The sequence below is a fragment of the Protopterus annectens genome, chromosome 6.part0 (assembly GCF_019279795.1).
Source record: "Protopterus annectens isolate FY-2018-M chromosome 6.part0, PAN1.0, whole genome shotgun sequence".
Lineage (NCBI taxonomy): Eukaryota > Metazoa > Chordata > Ceratodontiformes > Protopteridae > Protopterus > Protopterus annectens.
The window spans coordinates 1,706,505,561-1,706,523,404 of NC_056737.1; the positions used below are offsets into that span (position 1 = coordinate 1,706,505,561).

General features: G+C 41.6%; 1 protein-coding gene across 2 annotated transcripts in view; it reads left to right on the forward strand.

Moving 5' to 3' along the window:
• The window catches only part of FAM117B (family with sequence similarity 117 member B), a 1,541,712-nt gene that overhangs the window by 1,316,832 nt on the left and 207,036 nt on the right, over positions 1 to 17,844 (forward strand). For both annotated transcript variants that reach the window (XM_044075095.1, XM_044075096.1), the window contains exon 5: positions 12,907 to 13,053. In XM_044075095.1, the coding sequence (XP_043931030.1) occupies positions 12,907 to 13,053 (147 nt within the window). The remainder of the gene's footprint in view (positions 1 to 12,906; positions 13,054 to 17,844) is intronic.

Below are 17,844 nucleotides of genomic sequence, written 5' to 3' on the forward strand. Positions count from 1 at the left end.
AGTCAGGTTTAGGAGACATGATCTGCCTTTTACAAACCTGAACTGGGTGGGGTCCAGAGTTTGGAGATTTGTCTTTGTTAAGAAGTTCCATGGCATGGCAGCCCAGGCTCGTTAGGCTAATGGGCCGGTAGTTCCTGGGGTCAGTGGTGGCTCCCCCTTTGTGAAGTGGGATAACCGTCACTATGTGCCATTCAGTGGGCACAAAGCCTGAGGTGAGGCTATGATTGAACTTGGTGCTTAGGTGGGTGCCAGTTCATTCTGTAGTTCATGTAGAATGCAGCCTGGGATATTTTCAGGTCCCATGGATGCTGTGTCCTTGGCTTTGGAGAGTGTGGTTTTTACCTGTGCAGCCGTGATTACAGGAACTTTGCATTCTTCTGGTATAGAGATGGGCCCTTTAGCAGGTGAGGGGGGGTAAAGTTAGCACTGAACCTATCTGCCAGGATGGTGGCAATATCAGTTGGTTCTGTATTTTTAATGCCATTGTGCCATAACACAGAGCAGATCTGAGTGTTGCCATTGAGATTCCTGACATAGCTATAGAATGCTTTGTGGTTGTCTTTAGAATTAGTGGCGATTTTGTTTTCATAACTAGCTTTGGAGGATTTTATGAGGGATTTAAGCTTCTTACTGAGGCTGACCAGGGAGTTCTTCCAGTCATGAGATTTTACTCTTTTTTGCAACAGTTTCTTTCTTCTGTTGTAGAGTTTGTTTATGGCAGGGGACCATCATATTGGCTTCCTTTTTTTGGAGGATAACATCTTGGTTCTGTTAGGAAATAGCACGGACCATGCACTCGCGTAAGTGCTTATAAAGTGCATTTGTGTAGGATTCAGCAGTCGTACCTCTATTGTCCATCTGCATGGGTGTCATGAAGTTTGCCACTTTTGTCTTAAGAAGCGTGACGTTTGCTTTGGAGAAATTTTTTTATGGTGGTTTCCGTAATGGGGGGTGGGGGCGGGATGTGGATGCCTAGGCTGATTAGCTTGATGTTCATCGTGTTTCACTGTTGCAGTCATTACTCTTGGGTTATCCTGCTGGCAGGCTACCTACAGTCGGCCTGAATTCCAAAGTCTTGGTCCGGCGTTGGTTGCTGTCGCCTCTTCCCTGACGTCAGAGCGCCAGGGGTATAAAAGATGCAGCCGACGCCATTTTCTTCAGTCTTTCTTGCCGCGCGGTGCCCAAAGCAGAAGCAGTTCGCAAATGCCAGTCGGCCGACTCCTGAGATTTTCGTGTTCGAATTTCAGATCCGAAGTCTTCATTTAAAGCTAAGTACCCCGTTGGGGAAACTTTTTTCTTGCTCCAGACCGATGTCAGAAAAAGTTAATAATTGTATTTCTTGTGGGAAGCAAATACATCATAAGGACTTCCATTCTTATTGTATTCCTTGCCTAGGCCCGGATCACGACTTTGCTAATTGCAGGTTTTGTGCTAGATTTAACCAACGCACTATTAAGCGTCGGTACGATTTTGCATTTCATTACTTTGGCCGAAGATTTAATTACACAATGTCGTTGGATAGCCATCCGACTAACGCAATTCACAAGAAACACAAGGAAAAGGGCAGGCATCCGAGGTCCAAAACTGATGACAAGGCTTCTTCTAAGCCAGTCGCTGCCCCTGACGCCCGCTACCTCAGAGCCGCAGGCCGCTTCCGACTCCCACATGGAGCAGACTAGGCCTCTGGAAACTCAAGGTATTGGACACTTGGAAAATATTCCCTCAGATGGGTCCGGAGCCGCTGAGCAGGCATCGACTTCTGAGGGTGTTTTCAGGCCTACACAGTTATATATAAAACTGACTACAGCTTCAAAGGCAAAGACTAAAGCACCACTAAAGACAAAGAAACAAGTGCAGCAAGTCCATGGACAGGCCTCCATGCCTAAAAAAACAGATGCTCAAAATGGCCGAAGACCTAATTACTTTGATCAGCGGTTCCCATCCCCCTCCTGATAAGAGGCCTAGGCAAGAGACAGAATATGAATCTTCAGATCAGGTTTCCATTTCCTCTGACTCCTCTTCTGAACAGGAATACTCTCTCCCTCCCTATGAGGATTCCGATGCTGAAGAATCTATCCCTTCAGCCTCCTTTCCTGAGGATTATTCTTTTGGAGAAACCCTGCATACCAGGAGGGAGCACTTCCACTGGGAGAGCCAAGACTACTCAGAATCTAAGAAAAGGCTCAGAGACTTTCTTTTACTACCTCAGCACAGGCCTCTTGCTATCCCTCCTGTTTTAGACATTGTAGATGATGTATTTTCAGAGTCCGGCCTGTCTCCTGACTCTCTACCCCCTGCACCTGTTAAGCCAGACAGATACTAAAGGGTTCCAGATTCACTTAAATTTCTTTATAAAAACCCTGCTGCTGACCCAGAAACTATTTCTCAGGGTCCCAAAGGGGTCAAGGCTTCCACTGCAAAAAACCCTATCCCCTCTGATAGGGATTCAGGGGCACTGGACAGATGGGGGAAAAAGGTTTACACTTCTGCTACCTTGGCTGTGAGGGCTTTAAATTGTCAATTTCATATGCTTAAAAATCAGCAACACTTAATGTCACTGCTTAAACAGAAAATGTTAACAAATTCTGAATGTGCAGAAAACAAGGAAATGCAGGATTTATTGCATGCAACTGAACAAGTGGGAAAGCATACTTTGCAATGTGGTTTTGATGCTCTGGAGGCCTCTTGCAGGGCCGCTTTTATGGGTTCGGTCATTAGGCGGCATGCTTGGTTAAAGGAACAGAATCTGACTGATCATGTTAAAGCAAAATTATTAGATGCTGCATTACAGCATGATACTTTGTTTGGTGTTAAAGCAGAAGAGGTGTTGAAGAAAATGGAGGACAAAGCAAAATCTATGCAGACAGTTAAGGATTTCTTACATGTGCAGCCACCCAGATTTAGCAGGAACTGGCCTACAAAAAATTGGTCCTTTCCAGTGTCAGACAGGCCACAAGGAGGCAGATGCAGATGCCCCCAAGGCTCATACAGGCCTAAACAATGGGGTGCTTCTACCTCCAAAAACGGAGAAGACAAATCACAGCCATACAGGAAACAGTCCCAATTACTTTCCTCTGCCAGCACCAAGCACTTATCTTTTGGCAGCCCCCTTAGGGGGAAAACTAGCACTTTTTTTCTCAAATTCGGCACATGATCACCCAGGACAAATGGGTCTTGAACATAGTGTCTCAGGTCTACAGGTTCCACTTTCACTCCCTGCCAAGGGCAAAAGGTATGCCAGACCTGCCACACAATCAATGGGCAGAGGCACAAAAGCAAGTTTCATTCCTCATGGCTATGAGGGCCATTCAGCGAGTACCACAGCAAGAACAGGGACAAGGTTTTTACTCAAGACTTTTCTTGGTACCCAGAAAGGACAAAGCCTGGAGACCAATACTGGACCTGTCTATTCTAAACACATTTCTGCATGTTCCAAAATTCAAAATGTTGACTCTGCAGCAGCTTCTGCCCATGCTGGGCAGGAAGGCTTGGCTTGTGACTTTTTACCTAAAAGAGGCATACCTGCACATTCCCAATCAGACAATCTTGCAGAAGATACCTCCGATTCATAGCTGGCTCAATGCACTACCAATTCTCTGCACTGCCCTTTGGCTTATCTACTGCGGCTAGGGTCTTTACCAGATGCCTGGCACCAGTATTTGCTTTTTGCAGACAAAGAGGAATTCAAATATATCCTTACTTGGACGACTGCCTTATTCAAGCAGAGAACGAGGACATTATACTAAAGCATCTGGCGTTTGTAAAAAGATTACTAATTTGCCTAGGGTACACAGTAAAGAAAAGAAATCAAAACTAGTACCCTCTCAAGAGATAATATTCCTGGGTGCAAGCTTAAATACAACTGCCCAGATGGCTTATCTCACGCCAGACAAACAAAGGCAACTGACTTCTTACTTCAAAATGTTGACAACAAAGACCCAGTTATCTGCAAGAAAAATTCTGCAGGCTTTGGGCTTCATGGCATCCTGCATTCTGCTAATTCCATATGCCAGACTGCATATGAGGAAACTACAATGGTATCTAAAAAGTGTTTGGACTCAACATTGCCACATCCTGGAAACATTAATTACCCTCATTCCCTGCCTGCAACAGGAGTTTCGATGGGCACAGGCCTGTCACCACAACAAGGGACAGCCATTCACTTTACCCACAGCCAGGCAGACACTAACAACGGATGCATCAGATTATGCCTGGAGGGCCCACATGGCAGGAAAATGTATTCAGGGCACATGGCCCGCAAGCCAGATGCATCTTCATATCAATCAAAAAGAGATGCTCGCTGTTCAGAATGCCCTGACAGCTTTCAAGGATCTACTTCATCCAGGACAACTACTGATAAAGACGGACAATAGTACAGTCATGTGGTACATAGGGAGGCACACATTCCTACCCCCTCTGCAGACAAGCCATGACTTTGTGGGACACAGCATTGACTTATCAAGTTCACCTGCAAGCACAATTCCTGCCAGGAAAGATAAATACTCTGGCAGACGAATTAAGCAGAAACCTCATGGATCCCCATGAGTGGAAACTGAATCCACAAGTCTTCAGCATGATAACAAGGAAATGGGGATGCCCAGACATAGATCTATTCGCCTCCCTCACAACTGCCGACTACAGAGATTCTGCACAAGGACTTATCACAAACAAGCATGGAAAGTGGACGCCTTATCCTTCAGCTGGAAAAACCTAACAGTATATGCCTTTCCTCCACTGCCTCTCCTCCCCAAGGTACTCCTAAAGGTCAGACAAGAGAAGCCAAAAATGATACTGATTGCCCCAGACTGGCCACACCAGCACTGGTACCCAATCCTAAAGAACTTGTCTCAAGGTCCAGCCTGGACATTGCCTCAAATTTCTCACTTACTGACCCAACAAAACAGTCAGATCCTGCACAGCCAACTCAGGACCTTAAATCTGGCAACATGGCGGATAATGTAGCCATTCAGAACACTCCTCTCTCCAAAGCTGTGATGGATGTTATTTTGGAGGCCAGGAGGCCCAGTACCAGAAAATCTTATGCAGAAAAATGGAAGAGATTCTGTGCTTGGAACCAGGCACAAGGAATTGACACGTTTGTACCAAATATTCCTCAGATTTTACAATACTTAACTGAGATGCTGGACAAAGACCTATCCTTCTCATCAATTAAGATCCATGCCTCTGCTATTTCAGCCCATTACAATACGGAACCATCTATCTTTTCTCATCCTTTAATAAGCAGTACCTCAGAGGGGCCAAAAACATAAGACCTCCAAGGAGAGCACCAATACCTGCATGGGACCTCAATTATGTCTTGGAAAAACTCACACTGCCTCCTTTTGAGCCAGCATCAACAGCTGATATAAAATTCTTATCCTGGAAAACAGCTCTGCTCCTAGCAATAACCTCTGCAAGATGAGTCTCGGAGTTACAGGCACTCATGGTTGTGGAACCTTTTATCATTTTCCATCCAGACAGGGTTTCTCTGAGGACAAACCCGACATTTATGCCTAAGGTGGTGTCCAGTGTGGCCCTTAACCAAACCATCCACTTGCCTACCTTTTATCCAAACCCACAGAACAAGGGTGAGAGACTTCTGCATTCTTTGGATGGAGAAAATGGTCAATGCCCTAGCTAAGCACATTAAGGAGTGCCCTGACCATGAATTCAGTTTTACTGTGATAGACCAGGTTGTAAAACCACCGACGACCAGCAAAAACGATAGTGAACACGATATAGTAAAGATTATTTTATTGTTGCTCCAAAACCATATGTTACTGTACCAGTGTACTGTACATATGGTTTTGGAGCAACAATAAAATAATCTTTACTATATCATGTTCACTATCGTTTTTGCTGGTCGTTGGTGGTTTTACGTTGTTGGTTTGACCCTGCACGCCATCCTTGTGGAGCACATTGTTTGTTATAGACCAGTTTGTACCAGACAATAGGGGAGGTCCTGATTCATTAATTTTGGAACTCAAGGAACTGTTATGGCAGTTAAAACTAGAAGCATATCATTACCCAGGTTTGAATAATATGCTGTCAATCAATTGTGTTTTGAAATTGAAAAGCCTGGAAAGGTAGAAAGTTAACATGTTTTTAATCTAATTTATTTTATTTACATATAATTAATATTTTTATTTACCTTTAATATTACATTTTTATTTTTATATTATTAGAACATATTTACAGGGCTGTGAACCTTGTATTTAAATAGGGTGATAGTTTCATTTATGGTTGTTTTAGCCTGTATTGCCAGTGCAGGACATTAGTTATTAATTTAGTTTTTGGTGAGCATGTAGTTTAACCTGTAGGGAACTTCGGTTATGATTTGACAGGCTTCCTATCTTATAAGGCAGCGGCTGCTTTGATGATCTTGCCTCTTGTGAGTTTGGCAGTTTAGTGATTTGGGTGGGTTAATGCTTGTATGGGAATTTATTTAAATTCATTTAAATATGTAAATTTTATTTTCAACCGAAGGAGGCAGTGTTACTATTATGTGGCTATTTTGTAACATTTAAGTAAGTTACGTCAATGGTGACTTTTTTAACATTTCTTAATATTCTGAAGAAGTTGGTGGAGACTCGCCAACGAAAAGCTGTGTATATATTTTTTTAGTGGCTTAAATAAACTGACGTGTGTACACCACACTTTCTCAGCTTGGATTTGTACAACCGTTAGACTTTGGTGCACCGATCCTTTGGCTTCCTTTTTTTGATCGTAGTTCGTCTTCAGTTTTTGAAGTTTGGGAGTTGGTTTTCTTTTGACATACACAGACAGCTACGCTTCTACTTGGACAGAACTAAAGCTTTCAGAAAGACTGAGCAACTTTTAGTGGCATATGCTGCAGGATCACAAGGAAAGGCCATCTCAAAACAGACTATTTTAAAATGGATAGGCCATTGCATTAGTTTCTGCTACTCACAACATGGCAAATCACTGCCTAAGGGCATTAGGCCACATTCAACCAGAGCAGCAGCCACTTCAGCAGCCTTCCTCAGAGGAGTACCAACTAAAGACATCTTAGAGGCTGCAACTTGGAGTTCAGTGCACACTTTTACAAAGCACTACCACTTACCTCTCTACTGTAAATCCAGAGCAGGCTTTGCCACTGCAGTTCTGCAGGTCCTCATAGCCTCTTCTAATCCTATTTAGCCACAGCCACCCATCCTCAGCTTTGGGATTCAACCCAAGAGTAATGACTGCAACAGTGAAACACGATGAACATAGTACAGTTGTGTACCTACCATAAATGTAGATGTTTGAGTGTATTCACTGTTGCAGTCCAGGTTACCCTCCCACTATCCCCCTTTCTTTTGCTGGGTCTTATCTGTACTTCTCTATTCTATGCACCCTATGTGGTGCATTTGCTTGTAGATGAAGGAAATGTTTATTTTAGTGTATGCATGTTTATTGGCATAATTTTTTTTTAGCCTACCCTTTTGGGGGCACCTGACATCTGGGGCAAGAAAAACTGAATAAAATGGCATCAGCTGCATCTTTTATACCCCTGGCGCTCTGACGTCAGGGAAGAGGAGACAGCAACCAACGTAGGACCAAGACTTTGGAATTCAGGCCGACTGCGGGTAGCCTGCCAGCAGGATAACCCAAGAGTAATAACTGCAACAGTGAATACCCTCGAACATCTACATTTATGGTAGGTACAGAACTGTAATTTATCTGATCTGACCAACGAGGAATTGACCTCTGGTGTGGAACACCAGTCGCCCATGTTGGTAATGACCAGGTCTAGGATGTTGTTGCCCCTGGTGGGGGTGTGTGGATAAGTTGATCCAAGGCGTTGGAATTTATGAATTCCAGAAAACGTTGAGCAAAAGAGTTGGTACGTGAGTAGTTTTCCCAGTTAATGGTGGGGTAGTTGAAATCGCCCAATATTATGGTGTTGGGTTGCACCCTAATATTTTCCACTGTATCATGAAATGAGGAGTGGGAATCCTGGGGGATCTGTAGCAAGTTACAGTTTGGATTGCGGTCTTGACCAGAGTTAGTTGCATTTGGATAATCTTGGATGCATTATGCTGAGCAACTAGCCTGGAGGTGTGGATATCCTTAATGAATATGGACACAGCTCCACCTTTAGTGTTTCGGTCCAGGTTAGGTGGCCGAAAGGTGTGGTATGAATTTTAGCCTGGTAATGCAGGGGTGCTCTCTGGAGCCTTGAACCAGGTCTCTGTCACTGCACAGATGTCGATGTTCTCCATTTTAAGGTGTGCCTCGAGTGAATGCATTTTGAGGTTTAGACCTCTAGCATTGAGTAGCATTACCCTCAGATTTTCTTGCTTGTACCTGTTGCAGTGGTGAATTTGTCATTTGAACCTTGCCTATAAACGGCACTATAGGGGTGGCAAGAGCCTTAGCCAGTTTCCAGAATCCAAAGGGCGATAGGTGCAGGCCATCTCTGGCAAAGCATTGTGGTCTGTCGATCATGTCATCCCAGGCAGACAGATACTGGATCCCCTTAGAATGACACCAGAAGCTTAGCCAATTGTTGAAGTCAATCATTTTGTCCTTGTACTGTGATATCATTCTAGGTGATGGCAGGATGCTACTCAGGGCTAGGGTCATACCTGCCTGGGCTACAAGATTGGAGATCTCCTCCATGTCTCTTTTCATGTAGTCCAGGGAGGTATGTCTCAGGTCATTCACACCAACATGGACAATGACAGAGTCATATCTGTACTTTTGAGTGACCTGAGTGCATGCGTTATGTGGCGGATCCTGGCACCGACAGGCAGCTGACAGTAGCTTTCTCCTTGTTTAGTTTGGTGAGTGGAACATCAGTGTGCCTGATTATAGAGTCATCTATGACTAGAGTGTTGGGTATGTTGTTATCCCTTATGGGCTGTGGTTGAATGGCACACTGAGTTTGTGGGCTATGTGTCATCTGGGTTATGTTGGGAGGGTGGAGTGCGTTTCTGCTTTGGAGGTCTCTGTTGCTTGAGCAGATTTTTATTGAGAGCCTCCGCAAATGTAGGTGTGTGTTTTGTGTTACTGTGTGTGTGATTTGGTGGTATAGGTTTTGAGGGACTATGTAATGAGTGTGGTGTGGTGCAAGTGTTTACCTTCTCCTCTTGACTGTCTAGTCCAGTCTTGGGTGAGGAGAGCTTTGATTCCAGTTTGGTTATATAAGTGCATCTCTCACAGGTTGTAGTGTTGGGTGGTAGGAGGAGAGGGTTGTCTGTGTACATGAGGCAATTGCTGCATTGCCGCAAGATGCCCAGATTCATCAGGTAGAGGAGAGAAAACACCAGGAGCTAACCTTTAGACATGCCTGGATAGGTGCTTATTTATTAATTACCAAAAACTGTTTTCCTCTAGACAAGTGAAGAAAGTTGAGTGCTGTAGTAATTTGTAGCTCAAAGAAACAGATTTGAGTGCTAAAACTAGAAAAACTGGCTTCTTCTAAGGGAAAATTTGAAGAGCAGACTTTATGACGCCAGGAATAACCCTAGCTAAGCAGCGATGCATAAAGTGTATTTTTTTTTTTTTTTGTAATATAACATTAGCAAATGAGCAAACTGATTCAAGCAAATTAACCAATAAAAAGCTAAAAACTGAGCCCCGTTCCAGCAGTCTTCGATCAGACAAGTTCTAACTGCACACTCTTGCCACTAGGATGCAGGGGAACTTTCTCCAAAAAAAGATGGTCTGGATTAGTGCTCAAGTTATACAAACAATGCTAGATTCAGCAGGTCTGAATTTAGTCTATGCTACAGCAAAAAAGGCATACCAATTTCAGAAAGAAACAGTTGAAATAAGCAGGGACAATAAGTCTTTAACCAGAAATTCACAGCTCAGAAGGGCAGAATCTACCTCTCCTCCCACAAGAGTGCAGACCACAAACCTTCTTAATGTAAAATAACTGGCCTGAAGCCCAAGTGCTTAAAGCAGATCTAATACACTCTTTAGAATAACATATGCTAAGCCTTCAATTAGCAACTCCCAACTTAGAAGGATGTAAGCTACCTGTCCTGCCACAACAGTGCAGACCACAAACCTTAATGTAAAACAACTGGTCTGAAGCCCAAGTGCTTCAACCAAAGGCTTAGAATGACAGTTACAGTTTAATCAGGCTACTAACGAGCAGTAATAAATGCAGCAGAATAAATGCAATAAAGTAGGAAGAAACACAAATACAAGAAAAGCAGATGAATAAAGTGCAATTTTTGTATAACAATAGAAAACAAGCAAACTGATTTAACATATTACCCAGTTAACCAGTAAAACGTCTCAAAACTGAGCCTTATTCCAGCAGTCTTCATTCAGACAAGTTCTAACTGCACACTCCTGTCACTAGGGTGCAGGGCAGCCTTCTCCAAAAAAGATGGCCTGGATTAGTGCTCAAGTTATACAAACAAAGCTAGATTCAGTATGCCTGAATCTAGTCTATGCTACAGCAAACAAGGCACACCAATTTTAGAAAGAAACAGTTCAAGTAAGTAGGCACAATAATCCTTTAAACAGAATTCCCAGCTCAGAAGGGCAGAATCTACCCCCCCCCCCCAAGAGTGCAGACCACAAACCTTCTTAATGTAAAATAACTGGCCTGAAGCCCAGGTGCTTAAACCAGAACTAATACACTTTTAGAATAACAGATACTGAGCCTTCAGTCAGCAATTCCCAATTTAGAAGGATGTAAGCTACCTGTCCCTGCCACAACAGTGCAGACCATAAGCCTTCTTAATGTAAAACAACTGGTCTGAAGCCCAAGTGTTTAAACCGAAAGGCTTAGAATAACAGTTACAATTTAATCAGGCTACTGCCAAGCAGTAATAAATGCAGCAGAATAAATACAATTGAGTACTTTTAAGAGGAGGCAAAAGCAAAATAAAATACTTTTTTTTTCTTTTTTTAGTAAAGTGCAAGGAGAGAGGAAGGAGGAGCAGAGGTTAAGAACCTAAATGGGTTGGCCTTCTCAAATGTTTTCTCTGTATTAAGTAGAGTAAACACCAGAGTGGGAGGGTTGTCCCAGATCAGATTTACAGTAGGGGTGGGCAACTGCAAAGCCACCATCTATAACAACTCTACAAGATTAGGGTGGCAGGGAGGGGGAAAAACAGTTTCAGGACAGATGAGAAACATAAAACAGTGCCAGAAAATATGTACATTAATTCAGTCAGGCAAACATAAAATATGTACTTTTTTGTGTAGAATTTGTTTGCGTTGTCTATCACTACACTTTACCAGTGGCTTAGTCTTGGATGCCCTTGCTGCCATTGTAGGTCTCAAAGGCAGATCAAAACAATTCTTATGTATTTTGGGGATCCTGAAAATAGAAGGAATCACATTTATATCTAGAATTAGAAACTCTTAAAATGTAATTTGCCAAAGCACCATAGATAACTAGATCCCAGAGTTGGTAATATATTTTGTTTTGTGCAATTTGGACACACTTCTATATGTTGTATCATCTGCCAATAACAATGAAATCTTTCCAGAATAATCTGCATAGTCCATCAGTACTACTCCTTTCCCTTTATATAGTTTCATTACCCGAATGGTCTTATTTTTTAGTTAGTTCTTTCAAAATGCACCTTTTGCAGTTTGTAAGATTGCCATTAAATTTTTTTTTTTTTTTTTGTTTTTTATGAAGGGACTTGTCTAAGTTGCTTTCAAGCATGATATCCATCAGGTGCTAAGGGGGTATGAAAGTACTTTTCTTTTTAATCAGAATACCAAGCAAAATGGGGATTTTATCTGGAAAAAAATCAAACTCCATTTACAATTGTATAACTTCAACTGTGTTAAGGCTATAACAAAGTCAAGGTTATATGACAGCACAAAATTGAAACCCTTTTTGAAAAGCCCTTTTATACCTTCTGAAATATCAACACTACTCAAGTTAAAAAAAAATTAAATTCTGCCATTTTGCCTTTACCTTTTTTAAGAAAATGTGTGCAGTTTGTATTTGTGGCAGCTCTGCATCATTGACACACTGTCTGTGACTCATGTTCTCATGGCTTCTTCCTCTTGCTGCCATTCTGATGCATCACAGAACGTCTTTCACATGCACTGCACATTTTCAATTCATGACACCCTCCTCCTTTCAATTATCTCTCTTTGTCCCTATCAGTTCCGGGCTAAATAGAATGCTACTGTATCCCCGCTTGTTGTTAGGATAAATGGTCGTCTGTTTATTTTCCTTTCTTTATAGTCACACTGCGGAACTGCCTGACCATTGCCTGTTAATGTAGCTTCCTTCATAATATACTTGAAAGTCGTCTAATTTTTACCCATTCCTTTCATTATCCCTGTTAGTATTTCTTTCCTCTTCCTCTTTGTCAGTATCCTTCTCCCGCCATTTTTTCTATGTTTCTTTATTTAATACCGTAGATTGCCCATGTAAATATTGTAAACCTTGTACTCAGTATTAATGTGTTACCATTAACATTTGTTAAAATGGATATTTTATTTTTTGGGTGTGTTCATTTTTCTGTTGTGAATATTTAGTATTAACCCATAACCTGCTTAACTTTATCTGATACCGTGCTACGGTTGATTATGCAGTGCTTACATGATATTCACATTGTAAACTCCTTTGTTGCATCTGACAAAATACACTGTCTAGTATGCTTATTTTGTATTTGAACGATTGCCTACCTAGTATTGTCAAAAACTAAAATGAAGCCTTCCATATTGTTAAAAGCATACTTTGATATGAATGTGATATTTATTTTTAATTTCTCTGTGTTGCACCATCATTGTCAGTGTAACTGACTGACCTGTACATTTTGGGCTGTGTGTTCTAGTTATGTTCCTCAATATCTGTGATCTTTCGTAACGGCTGGGGTAATATAAGATTTACTCAAGATTTGTTACTTGTCTGTAAAGTTTGCATGTTGGATTCATAGAGTGCTTGTTTTTTTTTTTCTTTTCTAGGCTCCAATCCCAAAGAGCGTCTTGATCCCTGTGGCGATACCCATGTCAAAGTCGTCTAGTTCAAGGTTCAGAAACAGTGTGGAGGGACTCAATCAGGAGATTGAGATTATAATTAAAGAAACTGGTGAAAAGGAAGAACAAATCATTGTACGTATTTGTAATGATGTGTATGTACATATATATGCTGACACATCAGTCACTTGAAGATGTGTAATAGGAAAGAAGAAAAAAATGTAGCTGTGTGTTAAACTGTAAATTGTAGTGGTGGCAGGTGCTTGTTTGGTAGGGGAAAATGAGTAGTGCAGTATCTATTCTTTTTTTTTTTTTTAACTTGTAAGGGGCCAGTAATATAGAGTGTGTGTGTATCTATCTAGCTATATATATATATATATATATATATATATATATATACACACACACACACACACACACACACACACACACACATACACACGTGAATCAAGAGACTTGTTTATTTCTCCCTTTCTTCTCTCTTCTCATCTCTTAATGTATGGAATGTATGCATCCAAAAGGGGGCACTGAACTAGCTTCTGAATGCTATCCTTCCCGGCAAGCTCTGTGGCTGCTTGTGAGACTTGTCTCGGGGGTTCTCTGTCTGTCAGGTGATTTCATGAAACAAACAGCACCAGTCTTCCAAGCCAAGGCAAGCTATGCAGATAAAGCCAGTCTTCAGAAGATTATCTGAAGTTTTGAATATTTTGACGAATACGGATAGTGGCTAAGTAGGATTATGAAGTTTAGCTTTTGTTTGTTTAGCGATTCATAAGATGAGTTGCTTCATCTCAAAATATATTTTTGGGGGAAGCAGGCAGCTGTTTATAGAGGGAGAGAAAATGGAAATCGGACTGTTTGCAACTTTATCTTTTAAAGAGAGATTTCTTATCGGATGTTGCTATTGTTTTTCCCCCACCTTCTTGGTTGAGAAGTGGTTTATTTGTGAATGCTTTGCCATATTCCTAGTACTTACCAGGGAAGAAAAGTGCAAAGTGGATAAATGTGCAGATGAGGTTAGTGAAATAATAGAGCTGTGCTTCTCTGCTTGGGACTTTGGAAGTGCAAAATTTCTAGGTTTCTTTTGGAAAATGATGGGACATTGAATTTCCTATATATAGTGCGCCTAAATGATACATGTGAAATTACGCATTTTCAAATCTTTTCTTCAGCTCTCCGGTGTGTTTGTGCATTTGTCTGTCGCATTAAACATGTCAGAAGAACCTAAAATGAAACTGTCTAAAGATGAAATAAATAAGAAAATGTTATTTGGTATATCAGAAGTCAATACTGTATAGAAAGTTACAGGTGTAAAGATCAAAACAGTGCTGTTTTGATGGTGCTGGTGTACAGACCTAATGGCAAGAATGAGGGGCAAAGGTGCAAAGTCCGGGGAAGGTTTTGCATTTTGGTCTAACATTTAGACATTTGCCAAGGATAATAAGGTTTGCATTTGCTTGCCTTTTATGTGTGATATGAAGTGTGAAAATCAAAAGTTTGTCATTATTTTGTGAGTGCATTTCTCAGTTATTTTCCAGAAAGCCACAAATTTTCCAAGGAACAGATCAAAACTATGAGGCAAAATCAAGGACATTTGAGAACTGTGCTTGACAGTTCTTTTTCTGCATCCTCCAACGACTTGGCGAAAAGCAGCTAACACTTGTATGATGAACAAATGATACTTTAAACCAGATGTCTGCATTTGAGTATGACAAGCATGCAGTTATTGTGAGAAGTAAACTTTGTTTTCCTGTAGGGTTTCCTTAGGTGTGCTGAAAGAAAATAAGAGCTTGCTTCTCCCCATCCCCCTTTTGTATGTTTATTTACTGATTCCTAGGTAAGAGATGGTGAACTGGTGGGTGATGATAGGACTTTCAGGGGATGAAGATTTGAATGGGCCATGTGTTGCAGTAAAATGACATGTTCTGCTTCATTTAGTGGCTAAATATTTTCAGCTGGTTTACATGCAGCTGTCAGAAGGAAGACTGTTTTATGAATGAATGATTTTATGCCTACAGCTTTTCCGTTCTCTTTTGTATAAATGCTTTGAAGCCGTAAGAGCGAATGTTTTTCAGGAACATATTGTGAAGGTTTTAATTGCGTAGTTAGAATGTGTACATTCTCAGATGAATATGTATGTGTGCCCACATTTGGCTGCTATGGGCAGTGGCACAATGTTGACTCCTAATAGTTATTTTCCCAAAATAAAGATAAGTTAGTTGATCTGTTTGCAAAGAAAATCAGTTCTGTTAGGTCTGTGGGGTGTAGGCTTTGAATATGTTAGTATGTCTGCTGGTCAGAGTGACATTGCCTTTTAGGTTACATAAAAACTGGATGAGTTGCCTTTGGATGGTAAAGGCAAAAAAAGCTGGAATTTCCTGTAGTGTGTTTCTGTGCATGTAATGTAGTTTGTTGTTTCAGGTTTGTATGTTATAGGGTTAAATTTAGATTGACAGGTTTAGGTTAAAAATGTATGGGGTTAAGTTTAGATTTGACACATTTAGCTTAAAATTATCACCAAGATCAGGAACCTTTCCATTTGTTCAGAGGATGTGTTTAGTGAAGCAGCAGTTTCTGTAGAAAATGAGTTGCAAGCGAAAGTAAAAATGAAGACCAATTACATTTTTGTAATTGTTTTTCATTGCTTCTTTTTTCTGGGTGCTGGGTAAGAGTCTTCCCTTTTTGCTGTAAGGGACACTTGAAGCAGACGTCCTTCTCAGTTATTTAGGATTTATGACTTGACCCTACTGGAAGAGTTGAGTTGCCTCCAGTGGTAAGTTACAGGATTTGGAACATCTGCGTGGAGACATGCGTGAATGGGCGTACCTTCGTTGAAGGTTGTGTGTCAGGGCTGGCAACTTGGCACGTAAAAATCTATCTGCCAATCATTAACGGACTGGAGTTCTGCTGTGGCGACCCCTAACCGGGAAAAGCCGAAAGACACAACAACAACAACTTTTTCCAAATTTCAGAACATTCCACAGAATGACATTTTGTGTGAAAGTGCATGATGTTCTTCGTGTTTCACTGTTGCACTCATTACATTTGGGTAATCTGCTGGCAGGTTGCAGTCAGTCGGCCTGAATATCAAAGTCTTGGGTCCTGCGTCGGTTGCTGTCTCCTCTTCCATGACGTCAGGTCATCGGGGGTATAAAACATGAAGCCGAAGCCATTTTCTTCAGTCTTTCTTACCACGCGGTGCCCAAAGCAGAAGCGGTTCGCAAGTGCCGGTTGGTCAACTCCTGAAATTTTCGCATTCGATTTTCAGAACCGAAGTCTTCAAATAAAGCTAAGTACCCCATTGGGGAAACTTTTTCTTGCTCCTTACCGATGTCAGTAAAAGCTAATAATTGCATTACTTGTGGGAAGCAAGTACCTCATAAGGATTTTCGTTTATACTATATTCCTTGCCTAGGCCCAGATCATAACATGCGTTGCTGTCGGTTTTGTGCTAGATTTAACCAACGCACTATTAAGCGTCGGTATATCTTTGCTTCAAAATATTTTGGAAACAGATTTAATTACCCTGAAATGTCGTCGGATAGCAATCCGACTACCGGAGTTCACAAAAACCGAAAGAAAAGGACAGAGACAAACCGTCGAGGTCCAAAACTGATGATGAAGCTTCTCCTAAGCCAGTCGCCGGTACTCAGTGAGGCGCTTTTGCAACCCCTGATACCCGCTACTTTTGAGTCGCAGGCCTCTGCCGAGACCCATGCGGAGTCCGGTATGCCACAAGATTCTCAGAGTATTGTACCCACAGTTGTCTCTCCCTCGGATGGGTCCGGAGCCGCTGAGCAGGCACTGGCTTCTGAGGGTGTTTTCAGGCCTCAACATTTCTATATAAAACCGACACCAGCTTCAAAAACAAAGACAAAAGCAACTTCTAAGGCTAGAAAACCGACGCATGAGCCACATGCTCAAGCCTCTATGCCCAAAAAACAGATGATCAAAATGGCTGACGACTTAATTACCTTGATCAGGGGTTCCCAACCCCCCCCCCCCCCCCCCCCGATAAGAGGCCTAGGCAAGACACTGATTATGAATCTTCAGATCAGGTTTCTATTTCTTCTGATTAAGAATTTTCTATACTACCCTATTAGGATTCAGATGCAGAGAAATCCATCCCATCTGCATCTCCTCATGAAGATTATTCTTTTGGATAAACCTTGCATACTTTGAGGGAACATTTTCATTGGGAAAGTCAGGATTTCTCAGAATCAAAAAAGAGGCTTGGGGATTTCCTTCTTCCTCAGCATAGGCCTTTGGCCATACCTCCTGTATTAGACATTGTTGATGATGTGTTTTTCGGAATCTACCAGGACTCCAGATTCCCTACCTCCGGCTCCTAGTAAGCCAGACAGATATTACAGGGTTCCTGACTCCCACAAATTTTTATTCAAAAATCCTGCTGCTGACCCTGAAACTATCTCACAGGGTCCCAGAAGTATAAATCCCTCAACAGCTAAGAATCCTACCCCCTCTGATAGAGATTCCAGGGTACTGGATAGATGGGAAAAGAAGGTTTATATGTGTGCAGCCTTGGCAATTAGGGTCTTAAACTGCCAGTTTCATATGCTTAAATATCAACAGCATGTTATGGGATTATTGAAACAGAAAATGATGTTGATTTCTGAATGTATGGAAAATAAAGAATTACAGGAATTATTGCATGCAGCAGAACAGGTTGGAAAGCGTACCTTGCAATGTGGTTTTGATTCCTTGGAAGGCCTCCTGCAGGGCCGCAGTTAGTGGATCTGTGATTAGAAGGCATGCCTGGCTCAAGGAGCAAAATCTGCCTGATCATGTTAAAGCTAAATTGTTGGATGCACCTTTATAGCATAATACTCTGTTTGGTTATAAGGCAGAAGAGGTTTTAAAGAAAATGGAAGACAAAGCAAAGTCTATGCAAACTGTAAAAGACTT